Source organism: Micromys minutus, assembly GCF_963924665.1.
Source record: "Micromys minutus genome assembly, chromosome: X".
NCBI classification, from domain to species: Eukaryota; Metazoa; Chordata; class Mammalia; order Rodentia; family Muridae; genus Micromys; species Micromys minutus.
The window spans coordinates 18862553-18887646 of record NC_137970.1 but is presented as its reverse complement, the minus strand read 5'-3'; the positions used below and the strand labels follow the sequence as shown (position 1 = coordinate 18887646).

The following is a 25094-nucleotide window of genomic DNA, read 5'->3' as shown; positions in this document are numbered from 1 at the left end:
AAAAAAAAAAAAAAAAAAAAAAGAGGGGCAGAGCAGTGGTAGTGCATACTTTTAATCCCAGCAGCACTTGGGAGGTAGAGGCAGGCAGATAAATCTCTGTGAGTTCAAGGGCAGCCTGGTCTACAGAACAAGTTTCAGGTCAGCTAGGGCTGTTACACAAGGAAAGTCTGTCTCAAAAAAAAAAAAAAAAAAGGTAAAAAGAACCAGATGTTCTAGTCTTCTAATTCCAGCATTCTAGAAGTGGAGGAAAGAGGATTATTGTGTGTTTCAGGCTACCCTCAAGTATTAGACCATCCTGGGCTATATAAGAAAAATGTCTCAAAATACAAAAATATTTTTAAGAACAAAAGTCATATTTTAATGATATTTTATTTTGCCTAACACACTCAAAATACTATAACCCAAACCTAGAACTTTACTGAGGTATTTTATTAAATAAAACTACTAGAAATTCTTTAGAGCCAACAACATTTATGAGTGAAGAATTATAAGTAATCCTTTTTTGCAGCTGCATTTAATTTTGTATGCATGTATACAAAGTAATTTCACATATTAAGCCCTTCCCTCACCGAGAAAGATGACAACCCTTCAAATAATTTCTGGCTACAATTTAAATGCTTTAAAAGCCTTTTATCAACCACATACAGCACGGTGCATAAAAATATGGTAGAGCTCAAATTATTCCAGACAAGATCATGATGATTAATTTCCTGAAATCCAGCCCCTCCCTTACCTTCGTCTCTGCAACAATAACTCTGTCTATAAACCTGTAGTGTGTCAAGAAATCAGGACATCAGCATCAAATTTGTAGAGGTTAGCAGAGTCAAGCAGATAATGTATATAAAGTTCATTAACACAATGAACACCAAGACTGACACAGAGTAAATGACAGATGACAGTTAATATTACTTTTTGCCATTATCCACATTATCATTCCTCACTACCCTAAAGTTTGTTTTCTGTTTGTTTGTTTGCTTGCTTTTTGAGATAAGGTCTCACTATATAGCCCAATCTCACTTCAAACTTACCTTAGCTTCCTGGTCCCAAAGTTACTGGCCTGTGTCACTTGACCTAAATCTACAAATCTTTTGTTTGGACCTGAAGCACTCATTTCCATGACGTACATGCTTTACGTCCCACATCCCTGCTATATTTGAACACGGCTCAAAACGGTGACCTTGCCGTCATCACTCCTGAACTTTTATCACATATACCTTTTCTACCAAAAACAGTCACTGCCCATCTCCTCTCTCAACTTCTGTTCGCACACCCAGCGATTCTATGCCATGATAAATAAACTGCTCTGGCTTCCCCTTCAAGGAACACTTGCTGGGTACAATGGTACATGTGTGCTGTGGTGGGCTGAATGAGACTGATCCTCATAGGCTCATACATTTGGACACTTGGTCCATGGTTAATGGAACTATTTGGAAAGGATGAGGTATAAACTTGTTGGAGTTGTGTCATAGGGGGCAGTCTTTGAAGTTTCAACAAACTCCTACCATCTCCAGTATGTTCTTTAACTCCTGCTTATGGTTCAAGATTTGAGCTCTAGCTGTTTTTGCTGCCGTGCCTTCTCTCTCTCTTATCATGGGTGCTAACCTCCTGGAATTTTACATAAGCCCAATTTAATACTTTCTTAGTAAGTAACAGAAAAGTAACTAATACACCCTCCCATAATCTCAAAACTTCAGAGACAGAAGCAGAGGAATCAGTAGTTTAAGGTCAGCTTTGGCTAGATGAAACCCTGCCTAAAAGCAAAAAATTATAAAACAGAAACCCCATTTACTTTCCAAGTTTAAACAAATACAGTTGGTCCACAAGGAAACTATTTTCTCCATACTGCTACTTAAAATGTAATCCAGTTGTTCTCAACCTGTGGGTCCTGACCCCTTTCACAGGGTCATATATCAGATACCCTGCATATCAGACATTTACATGACAACTCATAACAGTAGCAAAATTACAGTTATGAAGTACAACTACAATAATTGTATGGTTGAAGGTCACCACACATTAGGAACTATATTAAAGGGTTGCAGCCTTAGGAAGGTTGAGAGCACTAGAGTAATCCATAGACTAATAGTGATCTGTGAACTGTTGACTACAGATCTGTAAGTACAGAAAATGACAATATTACTTTTCAGAAATCCGGCGGAATGTTTTAATAGCCATTGAATCTAATAATGAAAATTGAGGTTTGTTATATTGCTTTTTGTTCACACATTTTCTAGTCATTATTTTTATTTTATAAAATAACCAATCCATTAGAGATGGAAAATATGTCCTTGTTCTTCACCATAGAGTCTAAGGAGCACTGGTTAAGAGTTCTATCAGCTTCATATGGTCTTAACAAGAAGGAAGGCCCAAATATAGATGCTTCAATCCCACTTAGAAGGAGGAACAAAATAATCACAGAGGCAGAGAGAGGTAGGTACCTGGGTGGAAGAGGTGAGGGGGAGGGAAAAGGGAGTAGGATCAGGTATGGGGGGGACAGGAAAAAAGCCCAGGGGGCCAGGAGAATGAATACAAATATGTGGGGTGAGAGATGGGGGGAACCTCTAGAAAGTCCCAGAGACCTGGGATGTGAGAGGCTCCCAGAACCCAATAATAATGGCATTAGCCAAAATGCCCAACAGTGGGGAGATAGAACCTGAAGAAACCAACTCCAATACAGAGACATGGCCCTCAGTTGAGGGATGGGGCCACCTACCCATCTCAGATATTTTAACCCAGAACTGCTCCTGTCTAAAGGAAATACAGGGGAAAAAATGGAGTAGAGATTGAAGGAAAGCCACCCAGAGACAACCCCAACTTGGGATCCATCCCATGTACAGGTACCAAACCCTGACACTATTGCTGATACCAGTTGTGCTTGCAGACAAGTCTGAGAGGCTCTAACCAGCACCTGACTAAGACAGATGCAGATATTTAAACCTAACCATTGGATTGAGGTCAGGAACCCCTATAAAATAGTTAGGGGAAGGACTGAAGGAGCTGAAGGGGATTGTAACCCCATAAGAAGAACAACAGTATCGAGTAACCGGACCCCTCAAAGCTCCCAGGGACTATGCCACCAACCAAAGAGCACACATGGGCTGATCCATGGCCCCCACTACATATGTAGCAGAAGACTGCCTTGTCTGGCATCAGTGGGAGGGGATTCCCTTGGTCCTGTGGAGGCCAGATGCCCCAGAGAAGGGGGATGCAAAAGAGGTAAAGTGGGAGTGGGTAGGAGTGTTGTTCAGCACCCTCATAGGAGCAAGGAGGAGAGAGGACCAAAAACAGAGTTCTAACAGATGGAAGCCTCCTATTCTGAACACTGACAACTCAAGGAAGTTCAGTAGATGACCCTTTTACCTCACCAGTGAGAATTTGAGATTATCTCTACCTTTGTGCCTTATTTCTTTTCCTGCTGCTGTGATAGAATACCATGAACAAAAGCAACTTAAGGACAGAGGTGCTTATTTTAGTTCATAGTTCACAGTATGTCCCAGTAGAAAAGTCAGTAAGTCCCGGCAGGTACTTGAAAAATCTGAGTTGAGTCCACAGTCAAAAAGTCAAAAAGTCCACAGTCAAAAAAGTCCACTGCTGCCACTCACAGTGAGAGGGTCTTCCCACTTCCATTAAAATAAAATCAAGATAATTTCCCATAATTATTCACAGGCATGCTTGAAGGCCTATCTGTCAGTGATTCTAGTTGTCATCAAGTTAACAACTAACATCAACCATCAAGCCTTGTGTGAGATGACTCATTTCTCTTTGAGTTTCATACCATGCAGCTCCTCTTCATACCACATCCTGCTCCTCTTCCAGTTACCCTTCTCTCCAGCACATCCCTTCACTTACTGGAGAACCTGCTCACAGGTTTTTCTTCCATACCAAGTCTTTTAAAAAAAGGTTTATTTACTGTTTTATACATATTTGAGTACACTATCAACTATCTTCTCTTCAGACACACCAGAAGAGGGCATCAGATCCCTGGATGGTTGTGAGCCACCATGTGGTTGCTGGGAATTGAACTCAGGACTTCTGGAAGAGCAGCCAGTGCTCTTAACCTCTGAGTCATTTCTCCAGCCCCACACCAAGTCTTGTCAATACTCTATATGGTATCAGTAATAACACAGAGACCCAACTTCTTAGGGTCACTCTTTGACTGTATCATGTTCAGATAGTTATTTCCACTCTCATTTCAGCTATATTAATAACCATCCCCCAGATTCTGTCCAGCAATTGACTCACTTCTGAAATATGAAATGCATGATCCACTTCACCATAAATCCAACCAGGCTCTCACTATACTTCTTTGCTTTCAAAAAAACCCTAGCTGCTCCCACTTTTCAACGATTCTTTGTTTAATTTGTTTTGTTATATGAAACAAGGTCTCACTGTGTACTCCTGGCTGCCCTGGAACTCACAGAGATCTACCTGCCTCTGTCTTCTGGGCTCTAGGATTAAAGGTCCATGCCACTAAACCACACTACACTACCCCACATTCATTACATTCTTTTTTAACTTTATGCTTTGTTTTCAGAGATCTTATGCATAGCTTAGGCTGGCCTTGAAATCAAAATCCCCATGCCTCAGCTCCAGAATAATGAGATTATCGGCCTGTAGCACCAAATTCACCTACTCTTGACCTCAACTTAATATCTAGTTTAAATTTCAGCATTCTTCACTTGCCCCACCTACCTTCCACCACATCTACAAACCAATCCCTAGCTCAATCCCACTACATTACCATTGGATGTGTTGGAGAAGAAATAATCACCCATTAGGCTGGTGGCAAAATAAATTCACTGTCTAAACTATATAGATTATACTGCCTGATAATTTTTCTATAAGTTTCTACACAGCTCTTTCCTTCCCACAATCCACAGTAAACTTCAAATCTTCGATCCCATTATCTCTGCCTTCTCACCATGCAACTGATTTCTTTCCTTCTTAGAAAATAAAACAGAAATGAAATAATCAGACAAGAACTAATTTGACTTCTAATACCAACTCTTCTCTTCCTTCACCCACCTTTTCCTCCTTTTACATTGGAAATGCTATCTTTTCTTCCTCCTAGAGCCAGTACTGGTGTGCAGGTCACTTTTTATTTATCAGTTAATTGTCCCTTCTTTCTAAGGTATCATTAATCTCTCACCCTATGTCTTTCTCTTCCTTTACAATACTATTTAAACTAGTACATTGACCTTAAAAATTCTCCTTTTCTTTCATTCCTTCTTGTCTGCTCCTCTCTGACATTTCACAGCCAAACATCTCTATCTACATTTATATTGCTCAAAATGTCACCCCCTTTTGGAATGGGTAACATGATAAGAAACTCTTATAACAGTTTAAACATGATAAGAAACTCTTATAAGTTCTATATCCTAATTCTTTTTATGACTTGTGTGCCTCTGTCATTCTTACTGTTGCTGCCACAACACAGGTTATGATCTCTAACTAGAATTATCATCCTGCTCACCCAACTAGACTCCAAATCTCAACTCTGTCTCTACACAAAAGGACTCTCCATACCAAAATAATCATTTAAAAAAGAAGTATGGGCTAGAAAGATGGCTCAGCAATTAAGCAGAGGAGCTAGAAACTCCAGTTCCAGGAGATCCAACACCCTCTTCTGACTTCGAGCCTCGGACTGCAGCACACATACAGTATACATACATATTCAAGCATATAAAAACACATTAACACCAATTATATAAAACAAATGTAATCTTATTATCTCATATGCAAACCCCCTCAACAGTTCCCTATTTTCATTTTTCTAAACTTTTTCATGCATGCATATGTATGTACATGTATTAGAGGGTGCCCTTAGAAGTAGGAAAAGGGTATTGGTGCTAAAGTTACAAGTAGTTGTGGACTGCATGACATGGGAGCTGGGATTTGAACTCAGCTCTTCTGGAATAGTAAGCAGCAAGTGCTCTTAGTTGCTGAACCATCTCTCCACAGTTCCTATTTTTTTCTTAAAGAATGAATTGACCATGGCCTAAAAAGGCCCTACCTCTCTGGTGTTATATTTATATATTATATTATATATTATATAAATTAAAATGCTTACTGTAAATGAAAAGCAAGAGTCCCTTCGTCAGATACATTAAAAGTACTTTCTGTGGCCATTCATGATGTGGTAATTTGAATGAGATGTCATACATGTTCTTGTGTGTCTGAATACTTGGTCCACACTTGGTTACACTGCTTGGGTAGTAGACTTAGGTGTGGTCACTAAACAAACTATGTCACTGGTAGAGGGCTCTAGCGCTTCGAAAACCATGTGGTTTCTCTGCTTGTTGTTGCTGTTCCTGCTGCCATGCCTGGTGCTTTCTTCCACACACCACCACCACTGTCATTATGATGATTGTAATAGACTCTTATCCCTCTGGAACTATAAACCCACAATAAACCCATCCTTCTACAAGCTGCTTCAGTCATGGTGTTTTATCACAGCAATACAAAAGTAACTAATACACATGAAGTTCAGTTGTTACTGCTGTTTGTTTTGTGGCTAGGGACTGAACCCAGGACCATACATGCTTTTTTGAGATAGGGTCTCAAGTCTAGTATAGTGGTGCACACCTTTAATTCTATCGCTTGATACACAGAGGCAAGTAGACCTCTGTGAGTTCAAGACCAGCCTGGTCTACATAGTAAGTTCTAGAACATCCAGAACACATAGTGAACCTTGTTTCAAAACAAACAAACATCCTACTTGAGATAGGGTCTCACTAAGCTGCCTTGTGATTCTCCTGCCTCAGCTTCCTGAGTAACTATAATGACAGACCAAACATTGGTAGTATGATTTTTTTTTCTTTATTTTTTTCTGTCACAGTTTCTTGGGGGTAGGGGTTGAAGGCAAATCATTCAGTACACAATGTGCATATTCTGGACCCTGAATTTCTCTACATCTCCACTTAGGGACAGAGTCTCAGGCCATGAACCTTTTCAGGGAAGCAAGAAAGAAGTAAGATGTAAGACCACAGAACTCAAGGTTCTAAGGTCTCAGCACACAATCCACTGATGTCACATACAAAACCTCAAAAGTAAAATATATTAAGACTTTTGGAATAACAGAAGCATTGCATTAAACCTCAACTGTAGGGCTCCATGTGACAACAGGATTCATATGCTCATGAAGCCACTCTTAATCTAAAAAAGGCCTGGGGATGTGACTTAGAGATTGAATACTCGACTAACATGGATAAGTCTATAAGTATTTGATCTTTAGCAACATAAAAATGAAAAAAAAAGAAAAGTAAAGCCATCTGGATTCATTATGCCAGCCTATGATGCTATTGCTCTTCCTCTTCCCTACCGTGGACACTCCTAGTGAACACTACCTATTTCACCTCTACCTATGCTGACCTACAACAAATGTTCGTTTACTTGCCATTTGCACTGACTATATCCAGCACACAGAAATTCTGGTATTCACCAAAAGTCCTCAGCTCTTCCATCTCCCAGTCATGTTTCATTTATTATCCATCCTAATTCAGCAAACATGCAATGGGCTAGATAACTCCTTAGACGAGGGAGGCAGATAGGCCAAAATTAATGCACTGTCTCAATACTTATCACCAAGTACCAAGGGTAGTAAATGTTGTCTTACTCAGGGTAGCTTCCTTGGTGAAGAGAATTATTACAACATGGGGCACTGAAATTAAGCTGAGCTCAGTGTAGGTACTCAACAAATATTTACTAAGTGAATGAGTACATAAATAAATATTAATTCTATATAGATACCTATAGAATGAGCATTCTAGAGGGAAAGAGACAGGCAGTGTCAGAATGGTTTCATTGGGAGCTACAAAGTATGTAACATAGAACAATGATTGTCAAATGAATGAATAAATGTAAAGCCTACATGAAAGTAACTGAGACAAAAAAGCCTACATAAAAGAAAACTGAGCTATGGACTTTAAATATATTATAATATTTCATCTTTATATCAGATCAGAGACACTCTGTACAGCATTGAGACACTAAAACACAGAGGTTAAAAGATACAAAGGCATGAGAGCCAAACTACCTGGATTTGAATTTCACTTCTTCCATGTATAACTGTGTGAACATAAGAAATTTATATAAATTCTTTGTGCCCCAGTTTCTATAGTTGTGAAACAGAAAAATTGCTAGTAACCACCTTTTAGAGACATTGCAAGGATCCAATGAACTTAAAGTATTCAAGTGCTTAATACATGATAAATGCTATCTATAACAATGAGAAAATGAATCTGAAGTTAGGCAGATTGCTAGCAATTACAAAACTATTTAAGTAGCAGAACAATACAAAAATTTTGGTCTTCATGAGTCCATAATATCTAACCAAGTATGTAGCTAAAATATCACCATAAGTAGAATCAAATGCTACAAAAACACAAAATCAGGCACTTGATTGCTTCATCCAGAGCTGTGAAACTAAGTGGCACCCAAAGATTAGAGGAGCCAGAACAGTGACAAGTTTTGCTCAAGATTCTATCTGGCTTCCTATATGCTCAGCCCCTGCTCTCTGAGAATGCTCAAGGAGCCAGGTCTTGTGACCAACCTCTAACTTGCAAAGTCAATATCTTCATCCATAAAGAAAGGGAAGAGTATATTTTACCTTTCTTCATTTAAAAACAATCTCACAAAAACATCCAAATAATTTTTTTGTTGGGGTTTCTTGAAACAACCTTTATCAGAAAAAAACAGAAGCAAAGGTACCCACAGTTCTCACCACTGGCTCCATTGGCTCCAGGCAAAAGATTTGGAGTAGTACTAAAGAAACTAAACATGTTCCATGTACCTGAGAAGTTTCTCTGCTCAGTACCTGGCACATGAGTTCGCCATTTAAAAGAATTCACTAAATTCCAAAATAACTTGATGTTACAGACAAAGCAGGCCATTCTCTACATATCCTGTGAGCTTCTCAGTCACTGGCCCATTACTCTATTACCATTTACATTAAAAGTCCTCAAAATGAAGTCATTCCTTACCTCTTTCTTTCACAGTTCCCAATCCAATTTATCAACAAGTCCCATAAAACCATTTCTCATCAATACAGACTCTAGTAAGTCACCATTTTCTAACTAGACAAGAATTTCTCAGGGTGTTTTTGGAGACAGGGTCTCATGTATCCCAGACTGGCCTCAAACCCACTATGTAGCAAGGATTACCCTGAATTTCTGATCCTCTTGGCTTCTATATTCTTGAGTAATAGAATTATGGGCACATACAACCATGCCAGGTTTATGTGATGCTGGGATCCAACCCTAGCTTCACAAATGCTAACCTATCAATTGACTCATGTTCCCCAATTTTTTTTCTTTTTCCTTTCTTTCTTTTTTTTTTTTTTTTTTTTTTTTTGGCTTTTGAAGACAGAATTGCTTTGTATAATCTTGGGTGTCCTGGAATTGGCCTCGAACTCAGAAAAATTCACCTCCCTCTGCCTCCTGAGTGCTGGGATTAAAGACATGTGTCGGGCTGGAGAGATGGCTCAGTGGTTAAGAACACTAACTACTCTTCCAGAGGTCCTGAGTTCAAATCCCAGCAATCACATGGTGGCTCACAACCATCTGCAATGGGATCTGCTGCCCTCTTCTGGTATGTCAGAAGATATGGTATGTCGGAAGATAGCTACAGTGTACTCATATACATGAAATAAATAAATCTTTAAAAAAGGGGGGGGGGCTGGAGAGATGGCTCAGTGGTCAAGAGCACTGACTGTTCTTTCAGAGGTCCTGAGTTCAAATCCCAGCAACCACATGGTGGCTCACAATCATCTGTAATGGGATCCAATGCCCTCTTCTGGTGTGTCTGAAAACAGCTACAGTGTACTTACATATAATAAATAAATATTCTTTAAAAAAAAGACATGTGTCACCACTGCCCTGTATGTTTCCCATTTTCTAAAGTAATATTGGGAACATCTAGAGGGCCTGTTAAATTACAGAAACAAAAATTATGGCACTCTGACGTAGTTCTCAATCTACATAGAACACATATTAACATTAATTATGCTATAAATGAGAAAATGTTAAAGAACTTAAAGGGAAATGTTTACTCCTCACTTGAACTGGAAAATATAAATACCAAGTGATTGTAGTAAAAAGTAAAAATTTATACAGACACATTCAAATATAAAGAAAAAAGCAATATGAAATTATAAAACAGGTATAAGTAACCCTCAGGAAGGCTAGAGAATGTACACAGAGGTACATAGAAAAGAGGAAAGACTAAGGATACAGTTCATTTGGTACCATGATTGTCTAGGTATACACAAAGTCCTAGGTTCAATCCTGAGTACTGAATAAAACCAAAAATGCTATCACAGGACTGCAATCCCAAGTTTAGGAGGTGGTGGCAGGTAGATCAGGAATTCAAGGTCACCCTTAGCTACATAGCAAAGTTTGAAGTCAGTTGGGCTATATAAAACCCCCTTTCAAAAACTAAAGCACAGGTTGGCAAGATTCCCCCAGAACCTGAGGCCCTGGAGTTCAGTCTTTAGACTTTATGTAGAAAAGTAAAAGAATCAACTCTACAAAGTTGTTTTCTAACCTCCACATGCATGCCCCACAATAAGTGCAAAGCATACACATACTTAATTTAAAAACAAAATCTCATTTCATGTTTAAGAATAGACTGGAAGGAAAGGGATAAAGACTAAGGATTATTCATGACAATGCTTGCTTGGTATTGTCTGGGCTGTAGGGGTGAAAAAAACTATATATAATGTCATCCTTAGTCAAAAGAAAGTAGGAGTGGTTATATTAAGATCAGATAAACTACAGGTCTATTCAAAGAGACCAGCAAGATGGTGAGTAAAAGTGCTTGCACACAAGCCTGATGAACCGATTTTGGTCTCCAGATTCAATGTAAAAAGTGGGCTGAAAGTGGTGTACACCTGTAATTGCAGCAGTCTCTCCTACAGGGAGATGAGAAGTGGGGAGGGGAGAATCATCTGGAAGTTCATAGGCCAGCTGACCTAGAGTACATAGCAAGGCAGAAGAGACATCCTGCCTCAGCATGACTGAAGGTGAGAACTGTTTTCTGAAAGTTATCCTCTGACCTCCATACATCTGCTCAGTACAAGTATGCCCTCACTAATACCATACATCAAATATACACAGGCATGCAAACACATACACACACACACACACACACACACACACACACACGCACGCACGCACGCACGCACGCACGCACGCACGCACGCACACGCACACAGAGAGGTATGCAATCATGCATGCAAGGAGGCACGCAGGCACGCACAAGCACACGCACAAGCACACACACATGCACACAGGCATGAATATACACGGAGGGACTTACACATGTGCAGGTACACACACACTGAAGCACGTGGACTCAGCCACATAGACACATGCAGCCACACACAAGCAGGCATGCAAAACTGTACATAGTCATAAATAAACGTTAAATTTTGAAAGACAGAGGGACAAAAGGGAGGGTTGGCAAAACCACTAAGCAGGTTGAAAGTACTTGTTCTGTAAGCCTGATGAGTTTGATCCCACACCACATGGTGAGAATTGATGGACACCAACAAGTTGTCCTTTGATCCCCACATGAACACCATGGCACATACATACACAAATGCTCACACATGGAAGGGAGGGAAAGATAAAAGGGAGGAAGCAGGGGGAGATGAGAAGAAAGAAAGAATAAATAGAACTAAATTTTTTAAAAAGAATTCAGAAGGCAGTTTGATATTATATCCCTTTAGCAAAATAATATTAGCAGGAACTATAACTTCCTTAGCCACAAGTTCTTGTCCAGGTTTACAGAACATAGCACGAGTTCCCCATTGTGAATCAGGCCTTAAGTCCAATTAGAAAGCTGCTGGTTACCTCCATAGCATTCATGCTACTATTGCACCAATGAGTTTATCTTGCCAGGCCAGTCATTATTGTGGCTCACAGGATTCACAGGTGGGTAATACTTGATGGTTTTTCTTTCCCAGCACCCTACAAAAACACCTTTTGATATTATGAAAGTTAGCTAATAGGAAAAATGCTTCCAGGTCAGAACCTGCTTGCATTTTCCATATCCCGTAATCAAAGTATATGGCATCTTCAGCAACAGGAGCTTTCCATCAAGTTCTAGTGAATAATGACAATAATAATAGTGTGTATTGTTTTTTGGAGGGTAGTGGCCTCAATGTCTACCTTAACAAATGGGGTATCTCACCCCTGGCATTGGGCTTTTTGATAATCTATGGCTTCTGGGATGAGCATTACCCCTCTACATAAGGTAAATTAAATTAAGCTTGTCTGTGTGTATGTATGTACATATAACAGAAGCTTATAAACTATCATTTATATGGCTTTTTCAAACATCTTTAGTGCTGGTTATCCCTCTACCTCCCCCACTTCACCCTCATGTCTACTCCCCACTTAAACCTTCACCTCCATTATTCACCTTCCCTTCATTATACTACCTTCTAAATATTTCTAAATATCTATAGGCTACCTCAACAGAAAAGTATCTTTATGTACTGGATGATGTTTAATAGAGTTTCCCACAACTGTTCAAATTGCAGAGAATAAGTCACTGTGGAGTGCTCAGCTCTAAATGAGACATCTGCATCACACTTCTTTTCCCAAAAGGCTTAGGGAACCTAAGAGAAGGGGGAGAAAGATTGTAAAATAGGGATTAGCCAGGCAGTGACAGCTCACACCTTTGTTGGCACACGTGGGAGGCAGAAGTAAGGGGAATCTCTATAGTCCAGCCTGGACTACAGACTGAGTTCCAGGACAGTCCAGGATACAGAGAAACCCTGTCTTGGAACAAAAATAGAAATTTATATCACACCCTTTTCCCTCAAGGATCAGGAAGCATTGTAGAAGAAGGGGCAGAAAAATTATCAGAGTAGACTGCTGTGAAATAATGTCTTCTGGACAGGATGGAGTCACTGCACTCATAAAGCCATTACAAATATAGTTCTTATGTCAGCACAAAACTTGCATAAGATCAAACCAGTTAAAACTCCCAACACAGAGAGTAAAGGGGATGATGAGGTTCTACCCCTAGCTGAGAAACTATTGGCAGTCAGTGGCTACTGAGGGAGAAGAGTCAGTTTTCTTCAAAGGCGGGGAAGGAGGGGACTCATCACACCAAACTTAATTTAAACAAGAATATTTTCCTCCAAACAAAACAAACAAGGAATCCCATGCAAGAAAAACTGGTATCATAAAATAGGTCAAAAGCTTATAGTTAAAGAGATCACAGGCCCGAGTGACAACAGTTGTTCTGCTCAGTGAACATGATGTATCCATCAAATTACCATCTACATAACCATGTTCATGCCTATAGAATGTTACTACTCTCAGCTTTAGTAAAAGTTGCTCTTGCGGTTCATGGTGGTATACTCCTTTAATCTCAGTGCTTGGGGGAAGCAGAGGCAGATGAATCTCTCTGTTTGAGGTCACCCTGGTCTACAGAATGAGTTGCAGGCCAGCTAAAGCTATATAGTGAGACTCCGTCTCAAAAAAAAAAAAAAAAAGGAAAAAAAAAACCCTTTTCTTTGTACTAGTATAAATGGTCATGAAAGCAAACTCATAACCAAAAGACATAAGAATAAATAATTTACTGCCTATAAATAGAACATCTACATAGCACTCCCTACAAAGATCATGAAACATCTTGGGAGGAAGAAACAGAAAAATGTAAGAACCAGAGAGAGGTGGGGAAGCAGTTTGGAACACTAAGTTCTGGGCATGATATGGCTGTTAAACACTTGATTACCTACAGATTTGCACAAGATTGGGCTTGCTAACATTCTGTCCTGAAAAAGGGAGGGGCTCACAAGGCTCCAACCTTCCCTGAAGATATAAAGGCAAATCTTCAGTGGTTCAGCCACTGGTAAGTTTCTCAAGTTCTAGTAAGTAATGCTGGTAAGTGAGCCTCCTTATATCCAATGGGTTATCAAAAAAGAAGACATAAGAGTAGGAGAGAGGAGTTGGGAAGATGAAGGAATTAGAAGGAGAGGTGAGAGAGGGTAATGGGGGATGTGATCAAACTACATACATGAATAGGTCTGGCTGGTGATATGGCTCAACAGGTAAAAGCACTTGCCATTTAAGACCCAAATTCAGTCCCTGGAACCTACATTAAAGAGTCATTTGCGGGGATGTACATTTGTAAACCCAGTACTCCTAGAGGGAGATGGGAGGTGAAAACAGGACAGTTACCAAGAAGTTCACAGATTAGCTAGCCTAGAATAGTAGCACAATAGAAACAAGAGAGATGCTTCAACAAGGCAGAAGCAGAGAACTGACTTCCAAAACACTGTCCTCCAACCTGCACATGTTTGCTATAGTTTATGTGCAGTCCCCCCATACACATACATATACACACACTAAATAAATACATATTTTAAAATAAAACTTTGGTCTGGAGAGATGGCTCAGTGGTTAAGAGCACTGACTCTTCTTCCAGAGGTCCTGAGTTCAATTCCCAGCAACCACATGGTGGCTCACAACCATCTGTAATGGGATCTGATGCCCTCTTCTGGTGTGTCTGTAGAGAGCTACAGTATACTCACATACATGAAATAAATAAAACTTTAAAAAAAAGAGGCTGGTCCTAAAAAATAAAAATAAATTGTTATGATATCCATTATATGCTAATAAAAACAAAATTACTATGTATACAACCATTTCTATTTAAATTATTATAACTGTTATCAGGAAAACTAAGGCCTCACAGAGATGAAATACTTTGAGAATAACTGGGATATAGTAATGATGTTATCTCATCCATCCTCCAATATCAGATGATATCACACTCTATACAAGTGGAAGAAATTGATACTGCTTTAAATTTATGTTTCTCAAACGTGGGCCTCATTTACCTACTGAATTTACCTCATTTACCTAATCAGAAACCAAGGTTGGGATCTATCTTTTTTTTTAAAACAGGTCTTTCAAATAATTGATACAGACTAAAGTTTAAAGTGCACTGCTCTATAAATCATAGTGTTTTGCACAACTCAACTTCCTTACAAGAGGAATGGAACTATTCAGTATTTTTTTTCTAAATTTGAGAACACTACTCTAGAATCAATTAATTTGAAATTCAAATCCATAATTAGAAAAATCACCTAACCTCCAGTTCCAGATTCTTATCATCAAAAATATCATCAAAAATAGCATAGCTGCCTTCCTTACAATAACCACTCCAGGTAGCAACTTGTCATTATGCATCATATCCCTAACTGAACTTCAAAAGTCTGTCATCTCTAGATATTTGTGCATATGAAATCTGTAGAATGTGAGCTGGAAAAATAACTCAGTGGTGCTCTGCATGTTCGAGGACCTTAGTACACAGATCCTAGCACCTAGGTAAAAAGTCAGGTGTGGCGGTAAGCTCAGTCCTGTGAGAGGCAACGGCAGGAAGTTCAGTAGGACTTGCTAGCCACCAGTTTAACACAAGATTCAGTAATAAACCATCTCAAGAGAATAAAACAGAGTAATACAACAAAACAACTAATGTCCTTCTCTGGCTTTGGTAGGCTCACAAGCATATGCTCATACTCATACACACACTGGGTCTCTGTGGTTAACTACTGTAAGCAATCATGAAAAGTCCACAATATTTAGTAATTTCTAATTGACCTAAAGTAAAAACTTGGGAGTTCAGTGAGTATGTTAGGGTGGGGGGTGTACTGAGTAAGCAAGAACAGCTAGCCGCCCACTAAGGATCTGGTTTTCAGCTAGGTTCCTTGTTCTCTGGCAGCCCACAGAAAGAAGCAGAAGATTAATTGGATGCTTTCATGAAACTTGTGCTAGAATGTACAAACAAAAGCAGAATACACCTTAGAAATGTGATTAAAGACAGATCTGATCCATAAACTCATAAAACATTTGTTAAGTTTAAAAATTCTTAAGGTTTCAGTGATTTTATCATTGTAAATGTCAAATATCTACTGTACAAAGATATCCACCAGCCATGGTTTTCTTTTTGTTTTAACCAACAATCTCATCAGGATACAAAATCCTTCCCAGAATCCCCAAGTTTTATCACTTCACATTATTTTTAAGAAAGTACAATTAAAGTAAGTATATAACCATAAAGGGAGTGGCCAAGTAACTTGTGATAAACATATAGATAAAATGTATCAGAAACATGTTGTAGATGAATATTTAAAAATGAATATTTAACAAATTTAATGTGGCAAATACCCACATTAAAATGTTAGTTGTGGAGGAAGGGAGATCACAAAATGGTATTTATGATATAATCCCAACCAATAAAAACATATTTTGTAAGTCAAAGGACCAGAGTTAATACAACAACAGCAAATAAATAAATAAATAACAGTGGATTCTATCCAACAGACTCACAGATGACTTTATTTCCTTCTACTTCTTTTTTATTGTCTATAATGAACATGTCTCACCTATACAGTAAGAAAAAAATCATTTTTTTTTACTTGCAATCCCCCTTCTTCAGTCCCCAAAATAACTGTAATTACTGGCCTGTGCCCCAAAGCCCATTTTTAAAAACTAATTCTTTTAAAAATATGGGTTGGGCCAATGAGATACCTCAGCAGGTAACTCTTGTCACCAAGCCTGACAACCTGAGTTCATTCCTGGTCTCACATGGTGGAAGGAGAAAATTGACTCCTGCAAGTTGCCTTGTGAATTCCACGTTCATATTATGCCATGTATGTATAAGCAAAACACACACACACTTTAAAATCTAATTTTCTGGAACTAGGGAGATACCTCAGTTGGCTATGAAAGTAAGAGGGCCTGAGTTCAAATCCCCAAAACAAACATAAAACTGAGCATGGCCATAAGTGCTTGCAACCCTAGCAATAAGAGAAAAGTGGATCTCTAGAGCTTGCTAGCCAGCTAGCCTAACCCAAGCTCCAGGCTTGGCATGAAAGATAGGATGGAGAGCAATTAGAGGAAGCTATCTGACATCTCTTCAAGTGCATGCGCACACATGGATATACATACACACACTCACATGAGTGTGCTCTCCCACAAATGTAACTTTCAGGCTGAGGAAAAGGCTCAGTGAGTAAACAATTTACTAGGCAAATATGAGGACTTTAGTTCAATCTCCAGAACATATGTTTAAAAAAAAAAAAAAAAAAAAAAAAACGCTTCAAGTACATATAATCCCAGCGGTAGGAAAACAGAAATGGAAAATCCCTGGGGTTCTCTGGCCCACCTGCCTAGCCTACTTATAAAGTACCAGACCATTAGGAGACCCTTGCTCCAAAAAAACAAGGTGGCCTGTTCTGGAAGAATGAAGCCTGAGGCTGACCTCTGGCCTCTGTACGTGTTACACGCCCGCATACAGGAACCCGTATAAGTAGAAGAAAATTTTGAACTTTCAGACTTGGGTACAGACAAAATAATTTATGGAATGTCAGTTATGGAGTCTGACACAGAGTAAGCAGTTATGAAACATTCATTCCTGTTGTTTTCAGATTTCTACACTGTGAGCAAAAGCTCTTTTCCAGAGATACTGAACGTACACACTCCCAAACTAAGGGCCATAGTGTAATAGCGTTTTTTATTATGACTTGTTCATTTATTCAAAAATATACTCAATACATATCGTATATTTAGCACTAAAAATACTAAAAAGAAAAGGTATCTCTACCTCCAGGAAGTAACACAGACATATGTATAAGATGAAATAATAATTTTTAAAATATTTTGAGGCGAGAGCTTACTTACCACTGAGTAAAATATCCCAAGCTCTTTACACTATTTTTATTTTGAGACAGGATTGTACTAAGTTGCTGAGCTGGCCTTGACCTGGCTCTATAGCTCAGCTAGGCCTTGAACATGAGGAACACTGACCCCACCCTTACTTTGTTTTTGAGTATAACAGAAACAGCTCCTTTAAAAGTTAAGAGTTGCTGCTAAGAGTGACAACATTCTAGAACTTAACATATAGCAAAAATACGGTACTGTGTACTGCTTTTCTTTATACTCCAGTATACAAATTCCCCCAGTAATAGGATAACATTTTTTTTATTACATACACTAACCTCACTGGAAACCTGACAGGTGCATTCATCCTGCTGTTTTAACCCTATGACTTTTAATTTTATTTAGTTAGATGGTCCTGCAGACAGCACAGAAATAAAATATTCTGGTTCTGCCTCCATTTATAGAATGCAAGCAAACTGCTTTACAGCTATGAAAGAGGTATTGATTTGTAAGTGAGGCTCACAGAAGCAAAAGCAACTTGGCCAAGGCCACTGATAGTAAGTTACAAAGAAATCCATGTTCTTGGACTCAAATATCTCAAAAATACAGTACTCCCTCCCCCAAGCCCAAGAGATGAGGGAAAATACAACCATACAACTGATACTTTTCTTTGTAGCTAAGACACAGCTACAAAATCAAATACACATGCATGCATATGTGTGTGTGTGTTTGTGTGTTCGTGTATACACATAAAGTACAACAAATACATATAGGAAAACTGGGAGAAACCAGAGGCCAAGGTCAGTTAGGAACTAGTCCGTGAGGAGGGATAGAAAAATCTAAGTCTAGTAAATTTAGAGAGTGGATAGTTTCTGAGCAGCAGGTAGAAAATGGAGCTGAGAGGAGAGAGCAAGTGAAAAAAGAACCAACACACCTGGCCAACGCACCCTGACCAGCCTGGCCTGCCCTTCTTACCTGCCGTGAAACCAGTCCTGGCACATGTCACACTCGATCATGAAGCGGGTCACATCATAAGGCAGTCTACAGAGGCAGTACACAGGCACCGAGGCCATCTTCACAGGGGGTTGGATCGTTTTGCGCCGTGCCAGTTTTGAAGCTTTAAGGGGTCAGAGGCAGCAACAAGCAAGCGCCTTCCCTAGACGATGGCTAGACACAAACAACACTTCTTTACAAAGTGACTCCTCCGGCCCCGGGGTTTCCAAATCGTTCCGTGTCTCCGCCCCCACCCCACCCCCTGGGTACCAACCTCCAGTTCTGAAAAAGGGAGTAACCAAGCTAGGACTCCACACAGCTGGTGAGAGTGCAGGAGTTAAGTGGAGAAAGTCCACCCACCCTTCAGGATTTCTTTCAGTTGGAAAGAACAGAAAGAACGTTCTGCTTTCTGCTCTGCCCTGCCTTCCAAACGCCTCCCCCAGACCCCTACCTTCTTTGGCCCTGAAGTCAGTGACAACTTCTTTCCGGGTTTCATGTAAATATCTAAAAGCCTTTGGGAAGCTTCTTTAATCCCTCACTGAACCCCCTCTCTTCACTGCCCTCTTGCTTCCCAGGACTCTCAGCTCCCTTTATTATGACGCAAACCGCGGCATAAAGGATGAGGCTGGGAAGAGGGAAGCTGAGGAAGAGACCAGAGACCCTCTCTAGCCCCCAAAATAGGAAGAACCAGAGATGCGGAAATCCCTGAAAGTCTCCGCAGGTTATTCCGAATTACACCCCCCCCCCCTCAGGCTTCAGGAACAAGACAAACAAGACTAGGCACCCAACTCAAATCACAGTTCTGGGATTGCGTTCGGAGAGTTTAAATGATCCTTTTCGTCATTCTCGGTATCATTCCCTCCCGACCAGCAAGGAGTCTCATTATGCTCCAAAATGAAATAAACCGCAATTTCGTCCTCCACTCCAAAGCTGACAGGGAGCTCATCTCACCCCTGACACTAAAAAGGATCTCTTCGAAGCCCCAGTAAACTGACTAGAATTTCCTCACACCCGCGAAACTAAGCAAAGAATTTTTTTTCCCTTCCACAGCTCCAAATGGCAGGCATTGCTTTGCAATCCCCTCAGACTGCCGAGGGTTCTGCTCTGCCCCTCACCTGACAGACGTCTCGTCTTAAATAAGAATTTATCTTGCTTGTAAGCCCCCAAAACTTACGAGGCTCTCTTTACGCCTCCCCCACTGACAGGAACCTTTTAACGCCCCAAACCTGATAAAAATGTCCACGGTCCCAAACGCTACAGAAATCTCTTCATCCCCGAGGCTGCAAGGGGAAACTCCTCAAGGCGCAGAGCTCAGCCCCAGAGACTCGCCAGCGGCTCGGCTCGCTCCGGGGCAACACAGCTCTGCGCTAAGCAGAGGCTGTCCGAGCAGTTCCGGCCCGAGGCGGCGCGCAGTGGATTCTGGGATTGCCGCTGCAAAACTGTGAAAGCTTACTTGCCTTCTCCTAGAAACCACATGCCGCGTCACGCAGTGCCCGTGGTCTGACGGGGCTTTAGGGCAGCGTTCGCCACAGCCCTCCCACAGTCTGGCCCTTAAGAGCCTCCTAGAGACCGAGGGCTGAGCCCGGGGGGGGCGGGGGGACGGGGGGCGGGGCCGCCGGGCGCACGGGCAAGTGGCTTTGTCGCTGCCCCCTTCAGGAGATAGGCTCGCCGGGTCTGCAAAAAGACTGCCGGAGAGGTTGCCAGGAGAACCCAATAATAGGGGTTGCAGGAGATTCAAAACAATCAATAAAGTTTATTCAAAATCACGAGGAAGTTGAGGCGGGAGAGGGGTGGAGAAATATGGTAAACAGCTACCATATTGAGAGTGGCGGGGTTCTGTAAGGAGACAGGATCGCCGCCATCTTATGAGGCTCGGGCACTAGAGGTGAAGGTGGAGTCCAGAACACCAAGCCGGCAGCTCTTGCGTGACGTCACGGGGCGGGGCGACACCTTGAGAGAGCCTAGGATGTGCGCCTCTGCTGGGTGGCCCAATTGCGCTGGAGACCTTGAGCTGATAGGCGGAGAAGCCGCCATCTTAGGCGAGGCGGTAGTTTGGCTCCATTTTGAGTGGTGCCTGGAACCCAAGTCTTCCGTAACCCTGGGTAAACACGGAGGTTTTTTTTTTCCCCTTAAATCCAAAAACGGCACTTTTCTCCTCCCACCCTCCCACCACTCGCTGCCCCTCCCTAGTCTCCTCCTCTGAGAGGAGGTGAAGTCCGTGGCTCCAAACTGCAAAACTGATACATGGGGCTGCGGGGGCGGGTTTCAGCCTTGGGAGAGACGAAATACTCCCCACAGCTCCTGTACATCGAGCACTTTTAGTGAACGAGATCCTTTTCCCACGGTTGGAGTATCATTTAATCCTCGTTCTGTGAGAGGAAAATTCTGTGATTATCATCGAATAAAGAAACAGGTTTAGAGAAGGCAAGTGATTTGAGAGCCTGGAAATTGAAAACAGACAAACCAAAAGGCAGCGTCTAATTTCCCCCACATTGAGTTGTCATGCTCTTCCCAGGCTCTCATGGACCATGCAGGCTCAATTCCATAAGAAACCATAACCAGTTCACAGCTTTCCATATATCTGTACCAGGATTTTCTGACTGAATATAGTATGCTTTGAGATGGCACTGTTTGATTTTTTTTTCCCCTTCAGACATTATGAAATATCCCTAGATCCTTCTTTACAGGATCTCATTACTTTCTAGTAGAAAGTGCATTAAAATTTGTTTTTTGGAGCTGGAGAGATGACTCAGAGGTTAGGAGCACTGGCTGTTCTTCCAGAGGACCCCAGTTCAATTCCCAGCACATAGAAGCTCATATCTGTCTATAACTCCAGTTCTAGGGGATCTGACACCCCCACACAAGATATACATGCAGGTAAAACACCAATGCATGGAAAATAAATATAAACAAATTTTAGGAAAAACTGTCTTCATATGAAAAGAGAAAAAGGGGAGTGGAAAAAAGAATATGGGGGTAGGGGGAGAGGGGAACATGATTGGTATTGGGTGGGGGAAAAGGACTGAAGCCCTGAGGGCCAGCAGAAAGAATAGAAACAGGCAACCTTGGGAGATAGGAAGTTAGGGAACCCTCCAGAATGTACCAGAGGCCTGAAAGGTGAGAGACTCTCAGGACTCAAAGGGAGGAGACCTTAGATGAAATACCCTAACATGGGGAGAGGGAACTTGTAGAGCTCGCCTCCAGCAGAAAGACAGGGGATGGGGTTGCTATTCCACAGTCAAAACAATGACCCATAATTGTTCCTGTCTGAAAGAACTGCAGGGACAAAAATGGAGAAGAAACTGAGGAAAAGAAGGACCACTAGCAGGCCCAAATTGGGATCCAGCTCAAAGGGGGGGGGGGGTAACTGACACCATTACTGAGGCTATGGAGCACTCACAAAAAGGGACCTATCATGACTGCCATCGGAAAGACCCAACAAGCAGCTGAAAGAGTCAGATGCAGATATTTGCACCCAACCAATGGACAGAAGCTGCTGACCCCTGTGGTTGAATTAGGGAAAAGCTAGAGGAAGCTGAGGAGGAGGGCAGCCCTGTAGGAGTACCAGCAGTCTCAACTCACCTGGACTCCACAAAGGACTGTTGGGTCTGGGTTCAGTCAGAGAAAATTCACCTAACCCTCAACAGACTGGAGGCCCCAGGGAGTGGGGAGGACTGGGGAGGTGGGTGGGGTGGGAAGTTTGGGATATCCTCATGGAGACACGGGGGCAGGGAGGAGGCATGGGATGTGGAACAGTCAGTGTGTAGATCTGGAAGATAAAAAAATATTAAATAAAAACATTTTAAAAAGAATGGGTACAACAATTTTCTGACAGATATACAGGAACAAAGAGTCCTTGTCAGAGAAAAATTAATTTCCCTCTTCTTGTTTTCCCATTTCTCCTTTCCTCTCCACCTCAACCTCAGCTTCTTGAGTGCTGTGATTATTAGCTGGTGGAGAACTCTTAAAAAACAATCTGAGAGAATGGGGCAAGAGAGTCGCAAATTAAACAAGGAAGGAAAGAGGGAAGGAAGAAAGTGAAGAGAACAAAATAGACTAAAAGCCTCGCAGACTGCATGCTGCTGTAAGATATACTGCAGGGAGTCTAGAGGATATATAAAGATTTCCTAAGGCACATGATATAGCTCAGTTAGTAGGGTGTTTTCTAGCATCCACAAACCCCCAGTGTTCAATTCCCAGAACTGCATAAGCATTGGATGGTAGCCCACGTACTCAGGAGGATCAAAAGTTCAAAGTCATTCTTATCTACATTAGTTCCAGGCCAGCCTGGGATACATAAAATCACAGCTCAAAACCAAAGTTTAATAACATTGTACACAAAAATAAGGTTCATGGACAGTGGTGGCACATCCCAGAACTCTGGAGGAAGTGATAGGGAGATCTCTATGAGTCCAAGGCCACCATGGTGTACAGAGGGAATTCCAGGACAGCCAGGGCTACACAGAGAAATCTTGTCTCGAAAAAACAAAAATGAAAAACAAAACAAAAAATGAGGTGTACAAATGCATGGAGGCACATGGGGAGTCACACTGTAAGGAATTAATGCAAGAGTTTAGCTTTTATCTTTTAAGGGGTTTGAAACTACTTAAATTTTTTAAAAGTGGAGAGGTGAGCAGAAGGCCCTGACACTATGTATGGGAACCCCATGTGTGCAAAACTGTATAAAGGTAAGAGAAGGGTACTGTATCCCTCAGAACTAGAGTTAGAGGAGGAGACATGAACTACCATGGGTCTCGGGAACTGAACCCAGATTCTCTGCAATAGTAGTAAGCACTCTTGGTCACTGAGTCATCTACTAACTGGTCTTTGTGCCTTAGCCAGAATAGTGTTCAACTTTATTGGGACCTGAAATGTATACTTTGAGATGGTATAACTGGAGGACTTCCTTAGAAAAGATATAGATCAGTAAAATCTAAAGTTGGCTTCAAAGACATGCAGTAAGAACGTTTTTAGGGGTAAATTCAACACCTGAGTGCTGTGACTAGAAATGATACAAGTCACATATGAATGTTTTAACTAGACGAACTAAATATAACCCCAAGTGAACTTATTAGGTGAACCTCAAAATTTTTTTTTATTTTGATTATTTCAAGACAAGATCTTACTATGTAGCTCTGTCTGTCCTGGAATTCACTATCACTCTGTAAACCAGGCTAGCCTTGAACTCAAGGAGAGTCAACTGCCTCTGCCTCTGGAGTTCTGGGATTAAAGGCATGGGCCACTATGTCCGACTGAACCTCAAAGCTTTCTAAGGTATCTCTACTACCCCTTGTAGTGGCTGGTTTTGTGTCAACGTGACACAGCTGGAGCTATCACAGAGAAAGGAGCCTCAGTTGAGGAAATGCCTCCATGAGTCCCAGCTGTAAGGCATTTTCTCAACTAGTGATCAAGGAGGGAGGGCCCAGCCCACTGTGGGTGGTGTCATCCCTGGGCTGGTAGACCTGAGTTCTATAAGAAAGCAAGCTGAGCAAGCCAGGGAAAGCAAGCCAGGGAAAGCAAGCCAGTAAGTGACATCCTTCCATGGCCTCTGCATCAGCTCCTGCTTCCTGACCTGCTTAAGCTCCTGTCCTGACTTCCTTTGGTGATGAACAGCGATATGGAAGTGTAAGCTGAATAAACCCTTTCCTCCCCAACTTGCTTCTTGATCATGATGTTTGTGCAGGAATAGAAACCCTGACTAAGACACCCCCTAACATAAGGAAAACTATGATGAGGCTCACAGTAGAAATGAGCAGTCTGAATAAACTGCAGACTTTATAAAACACATGAGCATGTGACAGCATAGCAAGCTGACAATACTTACAGGAGGAGAGACTGGAGAAAAAAAAAGGAGAAAGGATATCAAGATAGTGAGTGGGGCCGGAAAATAGTTTGGTAATCTGGATATTTTGGAGGCTGAATAGGCAGACCTTTAGGAGTAATTGAAACCTTGAGGTGAATGAAGAAAAGAGCTAGGAGTTCATTTCTGAGTTTAGTGTCAGAATGAGTGTATGGATGGCCACAATGACTGTGTCAGGGTATACAAAAAAAACAGCTTTTGTAGGGACAAACAAAATGTAGTTTTAAATTGGAATATGTTAAGGCATGTGTTTGGAACAATAACTCACTGAATCATCATTCTTTTCTTTCTTCCTCCATCCTTTTCAACTCTTCTCCTGTTCTTTTACTGTTTTCTTTTGGTTTGGGTTTTGAGACAGGGTTTCACTCTATAACCAAGATGGTCTCAAACTCATTTTGTAGCCCACACTAGCCTCTAACTTATGCTCCTTCTTTCTGTCTATTGTTGTAGGACACAGTCAACAATTCTTTTTCTTTTTCATTTTCTGAGATACGGCTTCCCTATATAGCCCTGGCTATTCTGGACTCGATCTGTAGACCAGGCTGGCCTCGAACTGCTTC

At 41.2% G+C, this 25094-nt stretch overlaps 1 protein-coding gene across 2 annotated transcripts in view; it reads right to left on the bottom strand.

Moving 5' to 3' along the window:
• PHF8 (PHD finger protein 8) overlaps window positions 1-19964 on the bottom strand; it is a 93266-nt gene extending 73302 nt beyond the window's left edge. For both annotated transcript variants that reach the window (XM_080910318.1, XM_080910319.1), the window contains exons 1-2: window positions 19901-19964; window positions 18657-18848 (exon numbers count right to left, since the gene is read on the bottom strand). In XM_080910318.1, coding sequence (XP_080766444.1) covers window positions 18657-18754 — 98 coding nt within the window. In that variant the 5' untranslated portion in view covers window positions 18755-18848; window positions 19901-19964. The remainder of the gene's footprint in view (window positions 1-18656; window positions 18849-19900) is intronic.
• Between the last annotated feature and the right edge of the window lie 5130 nt (window positions 19965-25094).